This window comes from Capricornis sumatraensis, chromosome 5 (genome assembly GCF_032405125.1).
Source record: "Capricornis sumatraensis isolate serow.1 chromosome 5, serow.2, whole genome shotgun sequence".
NCBI classification, from domain to species: domain Eukaryota; kingdom Metazoa; phylum Chordata; class Mammalia; order Artiodactyla; family Bovidae; genus Capricornis; species Capricornis sumatraensis.
The window spans coordinates 111,603,742-111,625,183 of NC_091073.1; the positions used below are offsets into that span (position 1 = coordinate 111,603,742).

General features: G+C 37.9%; 1 protein-coding gene across 1 annotated transcript; it reads left to right on the forward strand.

Annotated features, from left to right (window-relative positions):
* The first annotated feature begins 19,458 nt into the window (after nt 1-19,458).
* On the forward strand, nt 19,459-20,391 carry LOC138080042 (olfactory receptor 2A2-like). The gene has a single exon (XM_068972919.1). It carries the CDS (start codon nt 19,459-19,461, stop codon nt 20,389-20,391), a length of 933 nt encoding a protein of 310 aa, XP_068829020.1.
* Nucleotides 20,392-21,442: the final 1,051 nt, after the last annotated feature.

Here is a 21,442-nt window from a genome sequence, read left to right on the forward strand (position 1 = left end):
GTCATCTTGATTTCTTTCAACATTGTCTTAGAGTTTTCTGCATACAAGTCTTTTTCTCCTTAAGTAGGTTTATTCCTCAGTACTTTTATTTTTTAATGCAAAGATCAATATAATTATTTTCTGAATTTCTACTTTTGACCTTATATTGTTAGTATATAATCTGTTGCATTTGTATATACGAATAATATAAGGTCAAAAGTAGAAAATGCAACAGATTTCTGTGTATTAATTTTGTATCCTGGAACATTACCAAATTCATTGATGAGCTCTAGCAGTTTTCTGGCAGCATCTTTAGGATTTTCTATGTATACTGTAATGTCATCTGCACACAGTGACATTTTTACTTCTCTTCCAGTTTGAATTCACTTTATTATTTTTTTCTTCACTGGCTTCCATGTCTAGGACTTCCAAAGTTACATTGAATAAAAGTTGCAAGAGAGGAATCCTTGTCTTGTTCCTGATCTTAGAAAAAGTGCTTTCAGCTTTTCACTCTTGAGTATGATGTTAGAGTTTGTCATGTATGACCTGTATTATGTTGAAGTTGTTCCCTCTGTGCCCACTTTATGAAGAGTTTCTTTTTATCATAAATGGATATTGAATTTTATCAGAAACTTTTTCCTCATCTACTGAGATAATAGTATGATTTTAATTATTCAGTTCATTAATGTGGTGTATCACACTGATTAATTTGCAGATATTGAAAAAATCTTTGCATCCCTGGGATAAATCCCCCTTGATCATGGTGTATGATCCTTGTAATGTACTGTTAGATTCATTTCCTGGTATTTTGTTGAGGATTTTCTATGTTCATCAATAATATTGGCTGTACTTTTCTTTTCTCATGGTGTCTTTGTCCAGTTTGGCTATCAGGGTGATTGCAGCCTCATAGAATGAGTTTGGAAGTATTCCTTCCTCTGAAATTTTTCGGAATAACTTTGGAGGATTAAGTGTTAATTCTTTTCTACATTTTGGATGTAACTCACCTGTGAAGGCAACTTATGCTGGACTTTTGTTTACTGGGAATTTTTAAATCACTGGCTCCATATCAGTGCTTGTATTATAGTTGGTCTGATCATATTATTTCATTTCTTCCTGTTCAGTCTTGAGAGACTGTACATTCCCAAGCATTTGTCCGTTTCTTCTAAGTTATATATTTTATTGGCATATACTTGTTTGTGGGCCCTTATAGTCCACGAACTTCCCGCTTTGGGGCTAGGACACTGGCCTTTTTCTGCTGCCTTCAGACTACAGCTTATACTATCTGCTATCCTGGTAATCAGACCTTTGGATTCAGACTGAACTGCAACACTGGTTCTCTTGAATATTCAGCTTGACGAGTGCAGGCCTGGGGGCTTCTCAGCCTCAAGCAGGAGGATATTAGACATTGGACAGGGAAGCAGGAGTGACTTAAGGTTTCTGCAGTGCTGTCTTTTCCACCCCAGGCTACCGAGCTGCAGAGAAGGTAGTAGCTGCTGCCCCTGTAGGCTGCCCTGTTCTCCCTGAAGAGTTTTACTTGCTGACTGGGTGTATTCAAGAAAACATAGGGGTAAGACATTTGAGACAGAAATTGCTGGAGAGAAGTTCTTGAGTTGTCAAGAGGGATGACTTTTATAGTATAACTTGTAGACTGGCCTTTGATGAAAAGAAACTAATAACTCCATAGGAAGAGCAGCTAACTTAAGATAAATGCACAGATTTATTAACTTAGTCAGTGTGTGTGTTAGGATTGAATGAACTGTCATCTGATTGCATCCATTTTCTCAGTTACTCTCACTCAGTAGCTAAGACTATGGGTGGAAGTAATTATGGGAGATTTATTGAAAGAGAAAAAAAAAACACACCTGAGAGAAGAGACTAGGAAATACAGTAGGATTTCTGGGAACCTCAAAGGCCAAATTGATGTGAATTCTCATGAATTTAAGGGACGGAGTCATGTGTGTGTGTTTTTCTGGGCATCTGTGAATGCAGGCAAAGCCTTGCATCATCTAAACTCAATGCTTACAACACTGCACTTACAACAGAGAGGGGACAATGGCCTCTCTAAATGTAAGATGTATATTTAGGGGAAAATGTTTTCAAAATGGGACAAATACTGAAGGAGTAGGGTAGAGCAGGAAAGCATTTAGGCAATAAGATTCAGTCTACATCATTTTCCAAGCAGTGAGTAATACTTGCAATGGAAAATTTTAATAATTATTACATATTAACACTTTTCAGCAGATGGGGATAATTCACTCCCTAAGAAAGATCTCATCTTTAGAGGGGCTACCTTAATAATCTCCATGGGAGATCACATTTATTGCATCATGAATCAATCTTTCCAAAGGTAGGATATGGAGACAGGATCAATTTCAATATCAAAGACATAATACACATATATCCTTGGGAATTCTACTGTGGGACATAATTAATGAAATGAAATTTATCACTTAGAGTTTTATTTCAAGAGTCTCTTGAGTACAGACGTCTTTGCCATTCTTCCTCAGTTCTTACTTCTCTGCAAAAGCAGGTTCACACGTGCACACACACGCATGTGCACACACACACACTCACAGATAATAATGCAAGAGACCCAAGAGAGGAGGAGGAGGAAAGACACAGAATGGTGAGAATATGGTTTGTAATTTGTTCCCTGGACGCCACAGGTATGTCTCTGGGGAATGGGTTGCTTTCATTTAATCAGACCATAAAGCCCTCACATATATAGAAGATCCCGGGCACCCCTGAGTCCTGCCCTCTCTGTCAGGGCAGAAAAGGGATCCGGGACTCATCATCTATTGCACTTGCTTCCAGGAGCAGGTGACTTAACTCCAGCCACTCCCCATCTCTGTGAGTTTTCCAGCCCAGCTTGGGAAAAACACCAGAAGGAGTACCACGACTCCTCTTTATGTTAATAGAAATCATTACTTTTATACTGGTTAATGACTGACAGAGGAGCAGGGCAGAAGGCTGGCAGAAATCATCAGGTTTATGAAGAAGGAAAAGCCACCTTTGTGAAGACCCCTTTCTTGAACTGGTGCTGAGGTCTCAGAGTCACATCTGATACCCACGCTGTCTAAACATAGGCTTCTTTTTCTTCTTAACCAGACCCCTTCCCTGGTCACACGTATGGGAAGAGGCTGGTGAAACTCAATGTCCCTGAGTCGTGGTATCAAGCTGAAAGGGATGTAAGAGACCTCTGACCCTTGCCTCCTGAAGCTGGGGGTGTGCCATTTAGTACTTTTCATTTCTTCCTCTGCTGACCAGCTTCTCACACTACGCCTTGGAAACATCCTCCTGCCAGGGAAGTGAGGAAAGCTAGCATCCCCTTCTTCTGAGCACAAGGGAGATGTTAGTAAGTGGCAGGACCAAATCCTATAGCTACTTGATAAAGATCTCATCATTATTTCCTTTGTAGCAGGAAAGTGGGTACAGGAGCCCGTTTAGCTTACTCTAATTCCTTTTCCAGAATTTCTCTCCAGGGATGGTTGTCCTCATCTGAGGAAAAGCCTGCAGCATCTCCTGGAGTAGGTTAACATGACTACCATTGTCACTTATCAAATGTGGGGGAAAGTTCTAGGTGTTAAAAATATGGCAAGATATCCCTACTATAAAACCAATGTCTTAGTTTGAAATGTGTTTATACCTGGAAGATTTTCAGTGAATGTTTTTGCTTTTATTCTCTTCACATTTAAGTCAATTTTTTAAAATAATGAAAATATATCATTTTTAAATTTTGCTGGAGCAAAATAAAGTCAGAAGAATCCTGTCAGTGTTTATAATGTTACAGAAATCACAGGACTCCCACAGACTTTCTCTAAGCTGAAGTATTTGGCTATTTTCATCCATATTTCAGCATTCTAACCTTAAGATTCAAGTTAATATAACTGAGGCTAACAGAGTCTTCATATTCATACTAATCTGGCTTGTGCTGTGTAAAAGTGGAGAACTGATGGTTTGCTAACAGGAAGTTACTGGAAGAGCATTCTAGGTATCCCTGACTTGAGTTTGTAAGTGTTCAGAGTCCACTGAGGTGTGAGGTATTGGAGCAAAGGGTTTCACTTCTGCAGCAGGTCAGAGAAAGCAGGGATCTCTCTCTGTAGACACCTGGGAAGATGGGAGATGTTCTAAGACTAATGAAGATAAGGATATAGTCCTCTGATAATCATCTTGCAACATGTTTATTAATGTTGTTTATTATTCTCTTACTAAATGAACCTTCTAAGCATATATATAATTGTATAGAAATTTAAATGCATTAACTGACTCTCCTCAATGGCATATTACTATATGATGTAGAATGCAACAAATACTTTCTTTTAACTTACAATAACAACATGCCTGGACTGTAGAATGAATTTTAGATGTACTGAATCTCTTGAAAGCTGGACTTGAAGGTAATAGGAGATAACTGGGAACTCCTTGGAGGGATGATGAAAAAAGACAGACATTCGCAAGCACAAGTCTGGAAGCCAAGAAATCAGGCAGTGTTACCAGGGTGTGACTACTTGTAAAATTACACTGGCTAATGGAGATTAGACTTGTCTGCAAATACATGAATTTGTTTAGGAGCGGGTTCTTCATAAACTCAGTTACTAAGTCCCTCAGCGGACAACTCAGGACAGGAGAACAGACCAGAACTAACAGGTACCATGTAAGCTCTTAATGCTTTTGCTGACATTTCTAACATGTGATGTTTATGCTAAGGTTAGCTGTAACATTAGGACCTAAAACTTGGGGGTTAGAGACATGCACTGAAAATGGATGCAGGCCTTGACGTCACTTTACCAGCTGGCTGACAGCCTGCTTGAGAGCCTCATCCACAGGCATTCAGTAGAGAAATCTCTGGTTAATTCTGCCTGGTACACAACACAGAGACCTGTCACCCTAAGAAGTTAGTAAATCAATGCCTGAAATATGCTGTATTTGCCCATTTGTGTCCTTTTAATTAATTAATTTATGTTAATTGAAGGATGATTGCACTATGATATTGTGGTGGATTTTGCCACCCATCAACATGAATCAGCCACGGGTGCCCATTTGATTTTTAACTTAGGGTTTGTTTTTTAAATCAGTGTCTGATTATCTGTTTGTTTTACTCCAACAGCAATGAATAAAAATAAGACTTTTCTACCGTTTCAGGCTTTAAAGGATGACTGTATTCCTTGGTGAGTGTCCCTGAAATGAATTTGTACAGATTATATAGCCTACATCCCATCTAAAATGTGCATTCTTGTTGTTAAAAATACACTGAGCACTTTTCATGTAGTAAATGTGCCAGAAACTTTAATTCATTTACATAGATTTACCGTATAATTCTCAAAAAATAGTGATGCACTTAAATGTTATTCTCTTTTTATTTATGGTGAGCAATAGAGCTAATATTCAATAATATCCCCTAGATTATATTTTATCCAAATACAGAAGTTTTGTCAAATTCCTTCAGATGCAAGATAAATAAATTATGCTAGTAGGTTAGGTATAAGTAAAGTCAACTTTTGACATTAAAAAATTAAACTTTCTTTTTACTTAGCTATGGGTAAATATCTGTGTTGCTCTAACATTTAAAAATCATTAGAAAATATATTTTTTAAAAGTTTAGCAATTGCCCGCTTCATTTAGAACCAGACAATCACACCTGTTCATCTGCCTAAGTATGTTCATCAAATTTTGGATTTCAGAGGTGATGAACAGGGACTTCATAGCTGATGCTGTGGGTGCCCTGTCCATAACACCGTGCCCTCCCACTTCAGTGCACACTGGCCTGATTTCCCAATGCCAGCACCTCTATTCGTTTGCCTGGACAGGTTCCTGAAAACCAGAGACACTTTACTACCTTCTTAAACAGGGAAAAGGAGCCCTGATATCAATCCTTGGTCCACCCACCTCACGGCACTTATCTGATAACAGATACTAGTAGGTGTATTAACACCCCAGCTCCCTTCCAACTAAAGGTAGGTTAACACTGAGAAACATATTCTACCCTGGCTCCAAGATTTTCCCATTGGGATCTAACTTCAGTTACAACAATTTTGATCTACGTGGTCATCCAGCCTTCAGTGACCACCTTTTCTCAGTTGTCCCCCTTTGCCAAATTTCTACCTGTGTTTCCTGGGATTCGGTTCAGTTCAGTCTCTCAGTCGTGTCCGAATCTTTGCGACCCCATGAACCACAGCACACCAGACCTTCCTGTTCACACCAACTCCTGGAGTCCACCGAAAGCCATGTCCACTCAGTCAGTGATGCCATCGAACCACCTCATCCTCTGTTGTCTCCTTCTCCTCCTGCCCCCAATCCCTCCCAGATTCTGGGTTTTTTCAAATGAGTCAGCTCTTTGCATCAGGTGGCCAAAGTATTGGCGTTTCAGCTTCAAAATCATTTCTACCAATGAACACCCAGGACTGATCTCCTTTAGAATGGACTGGTTGGATCTCCTTGCAGTCCAAGGGACTCTCAAGAGTCTTGTCCAAAACCACAGTTCAAAAGCATCAATTCTTCGGCGCTCAGCTTGCTTTATAGTCCAATTCTCACATCCATACATGACCACTGGAAAATCAATAGCCCTGACTAGATGGACCTTTGTTGGCAAAGTAATTTCTCTGCTTTTAAATATGCTGTCTAGGTTGGTCATAACTTTCCTTCCAAGGAGTAAGCATCTTTTAATTTCATGGCTGCAATCACCATCTGCAGTGGTTTTGGAGCCCCCCAAAATAAATTCAGCCACTGTTCCACTGTTTCCCAGTCTATTTGCCATGAAGTGATGTGACCAGATGCCATGATCTTAGTTTTCTGAATGTTGAGCTTTAAGCGAACTTTTTCACTCTCTTCTTTCACTTTCAGCAAGAGGTTCTTTAGTTCCTCTTCACTTTCTACCATAAGGGTGGTGTCATCTGCATATCTGAGGTTATTAATATTGCTCCCGGCAATCTTGATTCCAGCTTGTGCTTCCTCCAGCCCAGCGTTTCTCATGATGTTCTCTGCATAGAAGTTAAATAAGCAGGGTGACAATATACAGCCTTGACGTACTCCTTTTCCTATTTGGAACCAGTCTGTTGTTCCATGTCCAGTTCTAACTGTTGCTTCCTGACCTGCATACAGATTTCTCAAGAGGCAGGTCAGGTGGTCTGGTATTCCCATCTCTTTCAGAATTTTCCACAGTTTCTTGTGATCCACACAGTCAAAGGCTTTGGCATAGTAAATAAAGCAGAAATAGATGTTTTTCTGGAACTTTCTTGCTTTTTCGGTGATCCAGCAGATGTTGGCAGTTTGATGTCTTGTTCCTCTGCCTTTTCTAAAACCAGCTTGAACATCTGCAAGTTTATGGTTCACCTACTGCTGAAGCCTAGCTTGGAAAATTTTGAGCATTACTAGCGTGTGAGATGAGTGCAATTTTGAGGTTTTGAGCATTCTTTAGGATTGCCTTTCTTTGGGATTGGAATGAAAATTGACCTTTTCCAGTCCTGTGGCCACTACTGAGTTTTCCAAATTTGCTGGCATATTGAGTCCTGGTATTACTTCCTAAGAACTACTTGTAGTTGAATAACTGTCTCAGGGGTTGGCCTCTGGAGGATCCCAACCAATGCTTCTCTTAACTGGACCAACATTTAAATTTATTTAATGCATAATGGGAAACAATATTCACAAACATTGGTAATTTTGAATATGGAGAGAAAATTGACATGGTGAATTTTATGTTTACAAATATTAAATATATTATAGAAGACTCATTATTTAGCAATGCAATGCTTTGTTGTCAGAATATATTTCACTACAAGTTCAAATTCATTTATATCATTTCATTTATATTACAAGGACAGATTAAACAGTGTTCATTGGTGGTCATAGATTTTGAACTCAGAGCACCTTTTATAAAAATCCTTATTGACTATATAGTTTCAGGAATGTAACTTTGACTATTTTTTTTTATTTCTAGAGAAAAATTTTGCATATCCAAATAGGCCCATTGTTTTCATTGAGTAGTTTTCCAAAACATATATTTTGTTCAGTTCAGTTCAGTCGCTCAGTCGTGTCCAACTCTTTGCAACCCCATGAATAGCAGCACGCCAGGCCTCCCTGTCCATCACCAACTCCCCGGAGTTCACTCAGGTTCATGTCCATCAAGTCCGTGATGCCATCCAGCCATCTCATCCTCGGTCATCCCCTTCTCCTCCTGCCCCCAATCCCTCCCAGCATCAGAGTCTTTTCCAATGAGTCAACTCTTCGCATGAGGTGGCCAAAATACTGGAGTTTCAGCTTTAACATCATTCCTTCCAAAGAAATCCTGAAATAATTAAATTAAATCATTTATTTCTAAAACTAATTATATGAGTCCTGCAGTAAACATTTATGTGGTCACATGGATTGTGAAGTCAAGCCCAAAGATAAGTCCTTGTTTCAATCTTCTCTTATAAGCAAAGATAGAGTTTTCCTTTGGAAGGTATGAAAAAAATGTTATTATAATTATTTTAAGAATATTCATATGTAAACCTTATATATAAATCTAAATATGTGTATGACATTTGTATGTGTCTATGGGGGCCACATCTGAAGATAGAATCCATGAGCCATTGTTATGCATATGTTCAAATATAGTCAGTTCTTCTTGACTTTTCCAAAACTGGGGCATTGTATTATGTTCTCAGTAGTAATGTATCCCTGTTTCATATCCTTGCCAACCTTGTAGTTTCAAACTTTTGAATTTTGTCCATCAGTGTGTTTTGCATTTTAATTTCTATCTCTTTGGAGACCTAGGAAGGTTAGTACCTCTTAATCTTTTAATGTGCTAAGGGGTTATTCGGATATTCTTCCACGTGAAATGTTTGTTCAAGTATTTTCCCCAGTTTAAAATGGGTTATCTATCTTTTCATTAAAAATGTGCAGAAAATCTTTAAGTATTCTGAATATGAGCCCTGTATTGGTTATGTGTTAGTTGCTCAGGCTTGTCCGACTCTGCGAACTGTAGCCCACCAGGCTCGTCTGTCCAATTCTTAAGGAAAGAATATTGAAGTGGCTTGCCATTCCCATCTCCAGGGGATCGCCCTGACATCAGGGATCAAACCTGTGTCTCTTGGCAGGTAGGTTCTTTACTACTAGCGCAACCTGTATAGGTTATACATGTTGTAAATATTTCCTTCCACTCTGTGGATTTCATTTTTGCTCTCTTAATGATGGCTCTTGATAAAATGCAAGTTAGGTTCTTAATTTTATCAATCTATTCTTTCAGTTCAGTTCAGTTGCTCAGTCATGTCTGACTCTTTGCGACCCCATGAATAGCAGCACGCCAGGCCTCCCTGTCCATCACCAATTCCCAGAATTCACTCAGACTCATGTCCATTGAGTCGATGATGCCATCCAGACATCTCATCCTCTGTCATCCCCTTCTCCTCCTGCCCCCAATCCCTCCCAGCATCGGGGTCTTTTCCAGTGAGTCAACTCTTCCCATGAGGTGGCCAAAGTATTGGAGTTTCAGCTTCAGCATCAGTCCTTCCAATGAACATCCAGGACTGATCTCCTTTAGAATGGATCTCCTGGCAGTCCAAGGGACTCTCAAGAGTCTTCTCCAACACCACAGTTCAAAAGCATCAATTCTACAGCGCTCAGCTTTCTTCATAGTCCAACTCTCACATCCATAAATGACCACTGGAAAAACCATAGCCTTGACTAGACCGACCTTTGTTGGCAAGGTAATATCTCTGCTTTTCAATATGCTATCTAGGTTGGTCATAACTTTCCTTCCAAGGAGTAAGCGTCTTTTGATTTCATGGCTGCAGTTACCATCTGCAGTGATTTTGGAGCCCCCAAAAATAAAGTCTGCCACTGTTTCCACTGTTTCCCCATCTATTTCCCATGAAGTGATGGGACCAGATCTTTAATACTGTTTTAATTCTCTTTCATAAATTTTTTTCTCCCTCTGACGTTTTCACTATAAGTCACTAATATTCTACAAAGCTTTTTTTAAACATGTGATGCTTAGTTCCGAAATCCATCTGATATTTTTAGTGTGTTGGGAGAAGTCATGGTTCGTTTTTATCCTCATAGCTAGCCAGCTGATTCAGCATTATTTATTAAAATCACTGGTGCCTTTATCTTGGTTCAAGTATGTATGTGTGTGTGCATGTATGTGTACACATTTCTGAATTTCTGAGTTAAACATGCTATTTGTTGTGTTTGTTTATCCTTGTTCCAATAAAACATTGATTGAAAATGTAAAGTCACTGTAACATTGTAGGTATCAATATTCCCGAGTGGGTCATTTTATTGATACTTCGTTCTTCTTCAAGATTGCTCTGTCTCTTCTTGAACTTTGATAATTTCACATCAAATTTATAATGAGATTCTCAATTTCTACACATGAAATTTCTTCTTGCATTCTGGTTTTGACTTTATTGACCCAAAGAACAGTTTGAATAGATTTTCAGTCTATAAAATGCTCATTCCATAAGCAGGGTATGTAAGTCCTCCCATTTTGTACATCATCCATGAATGCCTATTTTTTTGAGTGTTCACCTGTAATAATAGATCATCCATAGAGATTCTGTTCTTAACATCCACAATTTTTATCAGTAATTATATTTTATTTTCCACTTTAAATCCTAGCCCTTCTTTTTCTTCCTGTTGCCTTATTGACAGCTAGTTCTTAGGTCACATTTGAAAGAATTGGTTTTAGGGGAGCATGTTAAAATCATATTCTAACTCTAAAGGAAAATTTTTGAAGTTTTACTGTTAATAAAAAAGTAAAGTTTTTGTTTGAATAGATGAAAAAACTTGTCTTCTATATAAAATTTGCTAAATTATTTTATAGTGAATTTTATTCTTTTGGCAAATTGTTCATTTTATTACAACTTTGTAGTATCTTATATGGCCTCCCTGGTGGCTCAGACAGTAAAGAATCCTCCTGCAGTGCAGGAGACCTGGGTTTGATCCTTCGGTTGGGAAGATCCTCTGAAGGAGGGCATGGCAACTCACCCCAGTATTCTTGCCTAGAGAATCCCCATGGACAGAGGAGCCTGGCAGGCTACAGTCCACGGGGTCACAAAGAGTTGGACACGACTTAGCAACTAAGCACAGCACAGTATCTTGTATATATCCTTCCATCCTTTGGTCTGATATCAATATTGCTATTACCAGTCACTGTTGGCATGAAGCATGTTTTTTCATCATTTTACCATCAATCACCTTTTTTGGTTTTGAGTGTACGTGCATGTCTCTGTGTATTTGTGTTTAAAAGTGACTGTTGTAAAGGTTTGTATGTGGATTTTCTGTTTTTAATCTGATATGACCATCTCTATCTTGATGAATATATTTAATTCATTTACATTTAATACATTAATGGAAACACTTGTTTTTGTTATTGTATTTTGTGTTTTCTGAATATCAACCATTTTTTTTCTTTTTCTGTTTTTTCCTTGTATTCTACCTTCTTGTTTGATTGACAATGCTTTAATGCTTGATTTGTTTGCAGTATAATTTTGAAAATCATTGATTCCATCCTTTTTTGATTCATGGTTTTTTGAAGTGTCAACATAAAAATGTGTGATGTACAGTAATAAATTTAGAATATTCAATATTTTGAGCCTCCTCAAGAATTTAGCACTCTTTATTTTTAGTCTCTTTTCCTTTGTTTATGTTTTTCAAATTTTAGTTTCACCTTTTTTAAATATAAAAATAATTATTTCGTAGCCCATAAGTTATCAAATATAAGATTATATTTTATTACTTTGTTCAGTATTATTTGTATGTATTTGATTCATTCTGAATTCACTTCTACTCTAGTGGGGAATACTTTTTACTGGTATGCTAAATAGTTATAGGCTCTAAACATTTGTAATTTACATGTGAAATAATTTCATTTTGTTCTCATTCATTCAAGAGAGTTCTTGCAGTTATAAAACTCTTGATTGAGAACTTCTCTGCCTCTTGAGACATTAAAGATATTACCTTTTTGTCTTCAGATCTTGCTGATAAGAAATTCACTGTTAGTCAAATTGTTGATCCTATATAGACACTTTTATCTCTAATGTTTTTAATATTTCCTTTTGATCTTGGGACAATAATGCAACAAAATATTTTAAGAGACAAATGAAACTATCGCTTTTATTAAAAATTGCAAAACTTATGAAATAAAAACTAAGATTTTAATTTGTTATGGCAGCCCTAGGCAAAGATAGGCAAACATTTGTTTATTTATATTTATTGAGAACTTATTTTTAACCAATCTTAATCTCAAATTTTTGATCTAAAGATTTTATCTTTAATTATTAGAAGGTCTTCAAGTCCTTATGGGAGCATTTACCTTTACTGTTTTCTTTCAGAATGCATTTTTATCAATTTGGAAATTAAGTCTTTGTTCAATTTGGAACATTTTTGGTAAAACCTCTTCAAATAGTGCTTTTTAAAAAATCACATCCGTTATTATCTCTCTGGAAATTTTATCTTGTTTATGTTTCACCTCTCCATCTTTATCATGCCTATGAGTTAAATTTTCAAGGTCTCCCTCTATTTTCCACCTGGCACTAATGTAGTGTTACAGGTCAATTTTACTTCAAATAACAAAAAAGAAAACTTGTAGAGAAAGACATCAGATTTGTAGGACTGAAGGTGAGGAATAGTTGAGGGGGAACTGAATGAAGGTGATCCAAGGGTACAAACTTTTAGTTATAGGATAAGTAAGTCTTCTAAGAATGTAATGTACATGAAGAATATAATTAACACAGCTGTATACTACGTGTCAATGTGAATAAGAGAGCTAATCCCAAGATTCCCACAAGAAAGAAATACCTTTATGTCTATATGAGAGGCTGGATGCTTACTGTGCTTGTCACGGTCATCAGGTCACAAGGTATGTAGGTCAAATTGTTATGCCATACACCTTAAACTTATAAAGTGTTGCATGTCAGCTGTAACTTGATACAATTAGAAGAGAATAAATAAATTAAATAAAATATCCAAATGAAGAATCTACCCCTTGTCTGTACATGTTGAAATCTAGGTAGATTCTTTTTAATATAAATTTATTTATTTTTAATTGTAGGATAATTACTTTACAGTATTGTGTTGGTTTCTGCCAAACATTAACATGGATCAGCCACAGGTATTAAATATAATCTTTCAGTGCGTTATTTCCCTCTTTTAATCTCCAGTATTTTATCTTCTTTATTGAGTTTTAAAAATGAGTGACACTGCTTATTTCCTGAATGCCTCATAGATTCTTTTTTCATGTGCAGTGACTATTTTATACCTCCATTTTCTTTACTGCTTATAATTTATTAAAACTTGAGTAAATGCAAGACTTTCATTGATCTATTGGAATATTTAATCATGCTTACATTAGATTCTTTGTAAGACTGTTCAACACATTCAGTTACAACTTGGGTAAACAAAAGGTTTCATTGTTTAACTCGTACTCCTTTAGCACTAACTGGTTTGTATTTGAATATTGTTTTTTTAATCACATTCTGAGTAGGAAAGTTTTATTAGTGTTATTCAAAATTAATTTGATTTTTCATCCTCTCTTCCCTCTGTTTTGTGATGATGACTTTTTGTTTTTCTTCCTTCTATCATAATCTCCTAATAGAGAACCAGATCTCATTAAGGGTATTTCAGGCTCTGATAAACCAATGAGAAAGCAAGCATATTGAATATTATATATATGCCTTTAATTCAGCAACTCTATAGGTATTTTCAACCTCCTTTCATCTTTTTATAAATGGCCCTCTTTACGTGTTGGGACATGCCTTCACCCCTCATCCAGGTCACTTACAACTCTGACAGCTTCCTGCCCTTGCAGAGTCTGGACTTTAGACAGAGGCAAGGCATCAGGACCTTTTCAGATTCCTCTGAGCATTTTCCCAGCCCTGGTCATGTGTGTGGCCTTATAGTTTCCCAGCAGTATCTGCTGCTGCTGCTGCTGCTGCTGCTACTGCTAAGTCGCTTCAGTCGTGTCTGACTCTGTGCGACCCCATAGACAGCAGCCCACCAGGCTACCCTGTCCCTGGGATTCTCCAGGCAAGAACACTGGAGTGGGTTGCCATTTCCTTCTCCAATGCATGAAAGTCAAAAGTGAAAGTGAAGTCCCTCAGTTGTTTCTGACCCTCAGGGACCCCATGGACTGCAGCCTTCCAGGCTCCTCCATCCATGGGATTTTCCAGGCAAGAGTACTGAAGTGGGGTGCCATTGCCTTCTCCGAGTAGTATCTGGGAGCTATTCAAAGCATCTATTTACCAAATCATCTCATTTCCAATTCTTCCACTCAGGGTGTTATGTTAGTCTATAGTTTACCCCCAACTTTTATTACTCACCTCATGTGGCAGCAGCTGATAGTTTTGCCTTCCAAGACTTTCAACAATTGCCTCTGGGTACTTATATGCAGAGTACATCGTGAGAAACGCTGGGCTGGAAGAAGCACAAGCTGGAATCAAGATTGCTGGGAGAAATATCAATAACCTCAGATATGCAGATAACACCACCGTTATGGCAGAAAGTGAAGAGGAACTAAAAAGCCTCTTGACGAAAGTGAAAAGAGGAGAGTGAAAAAGTTGGCTTAAAGCTCAACATTCAGAAAATGAAGATCATGGCATCTGGTCCCATCACTTCGTGGGAAATTGATGGGGAAACAGTGGAAACAGTGGCAGACTTTATTTTTGGGGGCTCCAAAATCACTGCAGATGGTGACTGTAGCCATGAAATTAAAAGACACTTACTCCTTGAAAGGAAAGTTATGACCAACCTAGATAGCATATTTGAAAGCAGAGACATTACTTTGCTGACTAAGGTCCGTCTAGTCTAGGCTATGGTTTTTCCAGTGGTCATGTATGGATGTGAGAGTTGGACTGTGAAGAAAGCTGAGCGCCAAAGAATTGATGCTTTTGAACTGTGGTGTTGGAGAAGAGTCTTGAGAGTCCCTTGGACTGCCAGGAGATGCAACCAGTCCATTCTGAAGGAGATCAGCCCTGGGATTTCTTTGGAAGGAATGATGCTAAAGCTGAAACTCCAGGACTTTGGCCACCTCATGCGAAGAGTTGACTCATTGACAAAGACTCTGATGCTGGGAGAGGTTGAGGGCAGGAGGAGAAGGGGACGACAGAGGATGAGATGGCTGGATGGCATCATTGACTCAATGGACGTGAATCTGAGCGAACTCCGGGAGTTGGTGATGGACAGGGAGGCCTGGCATGCTGCGATTCATGAGATCGCAAAGAGTCAGACACAACTGAGCGAATGAACTGAACTGAACTGAACTGAGCCACCTCTGCAGTGGGAGAGTTTTGAGTTAATTACATAAAGGAAGTTCTGTGAGTGCATCCTTCAAGGACAGGTCAAATCCAACATCCAAAACCCTGTGAGTATGAAGTATATTCTGCTCCTTTCGGTAGTGAGTGTGCATCAGAAGCACAGACTATCTTGCTTAGAACTGCTCCTGAGCTAGGGAGTAGGGGATGGGATCAGGGCAAGTTAAAATGCTACAGATCTCTCAGGATGATTTTCAGGCTTGTTTTCCATATTAAGCAAGAGTGTGGTTGCTATGGCTTTTGATTAGATTCCAGAATTCCAAAAAGGATTATTTTGACAGGTGTTTCCATTTTATATGTTGCTTTTCTAGAGAGAACTACGTCTAATTCTTCTGTTCCATTTTTCTTTTCCCTGTGTCCCTCCACAGAGTTAATGTTTTCTTGATCTTCTAACTCAGATGTAGATTTAACATGTTGATTTGTAAAGACATGTGACAGGCTTTAATCCCATACAAATTTTTAAAAGAAGAATCCTTACGTTTTTGAATGGGAATATGAACTGCTCATGGGCTAAATTTATCAGTGTAATTAAGTAATTAATACTGAGTAGAAAGAAAGGCTAATAAAAGTCAGTAGTTATACTTTTCTGTCAAAACGCATGGAAATTAGAACCTTTTACCTTCTATCAGCCTGTGCCCCGCATGTGCGCTATTGTTGTGTATTTAGTTCAGTCTTATTCTAGGTACCAGAGAACACCACCAGTATTCCTACCATCAATATCTGCTTAGTTTACAAACATACGTACTACCTTCTTTGCTCTTTATTTCTTTTTACAGTGTGAACTTTCTTTCTGGGATTACTTCTTTTCTGCTTGAAATGAAATATTAGAATTTCCTTCAGTGAGAAGAGTTGAATCCAGGCTGGCTCTGCTCAGGAGTAGGGTTAGTTGTTTTTAATAGACGAGTATGGTGTAGGGCATGTAGTCTCTCCTCTTGCCAGAAACTGAAGTCTAAATCTCAGAGTTTGTAAACGGCATCCTTCAAATTTGAACCTTTGGTTTTTAACTTTCCACTTCAAAATGGGGAGATTTTGTTTTCTTATGATTTTTCATACTTCTCTAACAGGTGACTTTTTCGGATTCTTTAATGCTATTTATGCATTGTAAATGTAAGAAAGTGAAAGCGCTAGTCACTCACTTGTGGTCTGACTCTTGGTGACCCCATGGACTGTAGCCCACCAGGCTCCTCTGTCCATGGAATTCTCCAGGCAAGAATCCTGGAATGGGTTGCCATTCCCTTCTCTAGGGGATCGTTCAAACCCAGGTCTCCTGCATCGCAGGCAGATTCTTCACTGTCTGAGCCACCAGGATTTGTTATTTATGTTCTGTTTATCCACCATCATGCTTACAATTTTGACTGTTTCTTCTCTATTTAAATGAATAATGCTGCACAATAGTCCTGCTATCACAGTTTATGTACATATCTGTAATTTACAATCGACTGAGAAATAATTTTTCAGAATATCTAATAGGGCATATTTTACAAATTCCTGTGTATATAGAAATTACATATATGTGTGTATATATATACATATTTATTTAATAACTATTTATTATTGTAATCATATTACTAAATGTATTACAGTAATGACTACCCCCACGCCAGCTCCTAGGGCTTCTGAGTGCTGGGCTGTGGCAGGTGTCTTCTATTCCTCAGCAGCTCTCTTGGCATCCCTTCCCAGTGTGGTTGAGTGGTGGTCCTTCTCAGCCAATAGACCAACTCTACTGTTTTGAGAACAACCTGGCTACAGGCTTCATATACAGATATTTCTTCTGAATAAGGCTCTGACATGGCCAAAAAAGCAAAAGGACCTTATAACCTAATAGATAAATGTGTTAATAGAGTAATGACTGATGCTGGAAAACAGAATTCGGATAACTGTTATAGTAAACTCTTTACTGAAACAGTATAAGAGTTTTACAATATAGTTATTTCTTACTATTTCCTACACTATCATCTAATATGGATAATTATTAGGCTCAAGATTACTGTTCTGATAGAAATATGTGTCCTATGACAAAATAGGATAGAATGAGTGTGCCAATCCACTGGCTAAAAGAATATTTTAAAGCTCCCTAGCTCAGTTACTGAGCTGTCCCAGTAAAGAATAGCATATCCTTTGTTTACTGAGCTGCAATTATTTTAATGACTCTATTGGAAAGAAGAAATTTTATTTAGGCTATTTTAAACTAGATACGTAAACAGAAAGATAGGTAAGTAGCTAGTAGGAAGAAAGAAAGAATGAAAGGAAGCATGGAAGGATGGAAAGGAGGGAAGGAAGGAAGGAATAGATTTGACCAAGAATTTCCATGTCCTAGAAATTAGTATAAGAAAAGAAAATAGACATGAAAGTATATGTAGAAAATATAGTCACTGTAGCACTATAATCCACACAACCTAGTTAGAAAATGATATACTAAATAAAATCTTCATATTGTACAGATGTTTAAAGTATATTGCAAATAAATAATTGATATGAAAAATATACATGATGTTATTCTAAATGAAAGAAGACAGAGGATGAGATGACTGGATGGCATCACCAACTCAATGGACATGAGTTTGGGTGGACTCTGGGTGTTGGTGATGGACAGGGAGGCCTGGCATGCTGCAATTCATGGGGTCACAAAAGAGTTGGACACGACTGAGTGACTGAACTGAACTGAACTGAGATGCACAGTATTGTTCATATAATTTTAAATATATATGTGAAAATATAGGTATAGTGAAAAATGGAAAATTGTTTATAGAAATTATTAACAATCATCAGCTTTGGACATATATTTCACATATGTATTTTCTCTTCAATGTTTTATGAATTTGTATGTTTCTCTAAGATAATTAGAAAACTTGATGTTAGAATCTCATATGATGTAGATGCTTCTTTACCCATAGTGTAAACCAGATCATTGAAACATTAATTTATAAGTCTAAAATTTCCAGAAGACTATAATTACCTGAAAACCAAGAAAATAAAAAACAGCAAGATAATTAATATGATTTGGTGATACTAAATCTACATTGCCAAAAAAACTACTGTATAAGATTGAGATTGCTCTTTATGATATAATGTTAATTTAGTAAAATAGATTTTGATCTCCAAAAGAAGTCAGTAAACGTGTTAAGATTAAACAAGTCAAGGTAAGAATCCATTATCCACTTAGCAATCTATATACTGTCCCAAATTATATTTATCCCTATTGCATGGGGATATCGGAAATGTGGCAAAAGTGATGATAAAAAAATTATTATTAAACACTCGATATAAGCAGATATTTTTAAATGATTCTTCAATACAAGAAGACATATTTTAAGTGAAATAATTGCTTCCAACCTGAAATGGGAAATGTACAAGATGAGTATAGGATAGTTTGTTAAGCCAGAAGAAAGAAAGTACTTAAAACTTTACGGATTAAAAACTTTATAATGGAAATAACATTGAGGAACCACCTTAGCCAATGATCAACGTCAACATTACTGGGACAAATTATCTGTGTATTAATGGAGGGCATTAAGAAGGACATTTTTTTTCTGTAAAAAAATGTTTAATCTGAGTTAGAACATGGACAATAAATGGAAAATGCATTGAGAAACACTTTACAAAACAAGAACTCATACTCTTCAAAAATATCACCGTCAAGACAAGAAATGCAAAGAATGTAAAATTAGAGGAAATGATAGGATATGTGATGTTGAATTTGAACCTTAAGACTACCAGGGCAGGAAATGTTGTATTTAGAGTAGTGAATCATGTTAATGTTACATCTCCTGTTTTTGGTAATTATACTGAGAATACATTAGCAAGTATCCATGTTACAGAGAAAAAATTCCAAAGGTTTAGATGTAAATCGCCAATAGATAAATATGGTTTCCTGTTAGTCTTATGGGGTCTCCAGAAAATTAACACTATGTGCACACAAAGAAGATAAATGATAAGGCAAAATTAAAAAAAACAATTTGGTAAAATCTATATAGTAGTATAGTTTATAGTCCCTGATACTTATCTGAAATTTTGGATACTTCACATTAAAAAAAAAAAAGGCGAAGAAACTTAGAAAAACTAAAATCAGTAATGCAGGGATTAGCACACCAGCTTCCTCTTCATTCCCTTCTGATAAATAACTCCTATTTTCATTGTTATCCAGCTGTGACCTTCCCATCACACTTCACTCCTTGACAGACTGTCTTTAGGAATGGAGGGCAATCAATCATGGATTGCAGAATTCATCCTGGTAGGATTCCAGCTCAGTGAAGACGTGGAATTGGTCCTGTTTGGTATCTTCTCCCTGTTATATACCTTCAACCTGCTGGCAAATGGCATGATCTTGGGTCTCATCTGCCTCGACCCTAGACTACACACCCCCATGTACTACTTCCTGTCTCATCTGGCCATCATTGACATATCCTATGCTTCTAGCAATTTGCCCAATTTGCTGGCAAATCTAGTGAAACACAAAAATGACATCTCCTTTGTCTTATGTACTTTGCAGATGATTTTTAATTTGACTTTTGCTTCAATAGAGTGTTTGATTTTGGTGGTGATGTCCTATGACAGGTTTGTGGCAATCTGTCATCCCCTGCAGTACATGGTCATCATGAACTGGAGGGTGTGCACATTCCTGGCCATTGCTTGCTGGGCGTGTGGATTTTCCCTGGCCATAGTACAAGTAAGTCTGTTTCTAAGGCTGCCCTTCTGTGGGCCCCAGAAGGTAAACCACTTCTTCTGTGAGATTCGGTTTGTTCTCAAAGTGACCTGTGGTGACATCTGGATCAATGAAATGTTTCTCTTTGCTGAAGGTGTGTTTATTTTAGTTGGGCCCCTTTCCTTGATGCTGGTCTCCTATGTGCACATCCTCTGGGCAATCCTGAAGATCCGGTCAAAGGAGGGCCGTAAGAAAGCCTTCTCTACCTGCTCCTCCCACCTCTGTGTGGTTGGATTCTACTTTGGCATAGCCATGATGGTGTACTTGGCCCCTGACAGTAGCCACCGAGAGGAACAGAAGAAAATCCTTTTCCTGTTTTACACTCTATTCAACCCATTACTGAACCCTCTTGTCTACAGTGTACGGAATGCTCAAGTGAAGGCTGCCTTCCACAGAGTATGGCAGAAAAAGAGGACAGTGTGAGGGAGGGTCCAGTTTTGGTTCAGTGCATTTTCCCCCAGTGAGATGTGATTGCTGGTACACAAAACTCAACAAAGTTTCCCGAGAAGATGCATGATTTCATGGTGACAATTACTCAAGAGGAACATTAACATGATGGCAGAGTAAGATCCCCTAAGCCATTGTTCCTCCATGGAGACCAGAATATACCAGCCATATTTCCTTTCTGAAAATAACAGAAGTCAGATAAGAGGTGTCAGCACCCCAGACAAACACAACGCCAAGAAGAGATACAGTAAGTGAAGTGTTTACGCAAATTGATGACACTTTACCTCCTATGGCTACCTCCTGTATCTGCCACCATGTGTCCAGATCAGGAGAAAATTCCCAACTCCCATCTCTTCTTCAAGAGGGAAAAAGAAAACTGAACAATGCGGATATTTTGTAGCTTTTCGGAGAGTGGCCTGAAGGTTACTTTTCTCACTTGTTTCAGAGCACTGATGGGAATGGCAATTTGGATTCCTTGTAGATACCAAGGGAACGTTTCATGCAAAGATGGGCTCGATAAAGGACAGAAATGGTCTGGACCTAAGAGAAGCAGAAGATATTAAGAAGAGGTGGAAAGAATACATGGAAGAACTGTACAAAAAAGATCTTCAAGACACACATAGTCATGATGATGTGATCACTAATCTAGAGGCAGACATCTTGGAATGTGAGGTCAAGTGGGCCTTAGAAAGCATCACTATGAACAAAGCTAGTGGAGGTGATGGAATTCCAGTTGAGCTGTTTCAAATCCTGAAAGATGATGCTGTGAAAGTGCTGCACTCAATATGCCACCAAATTTGGAAAACTCAGCTGTGGCCACAGGACTGGAAAAGGTCAGTTTTCATTCCAATTCCAAAGAAAGGCAATCCCAAAGAATGCTCAAACTACCACACAATTGCACTCATCTCACATGCTAGTAAAGTAATGCTCAAAATTCTCCAATACGTGAACCGTGAACTCCCTGATGTTCAAGCTGGTTTCAGAAAAGGCAGAGGAACCAGAGATCAAATTGCCAACATCTGCTGGA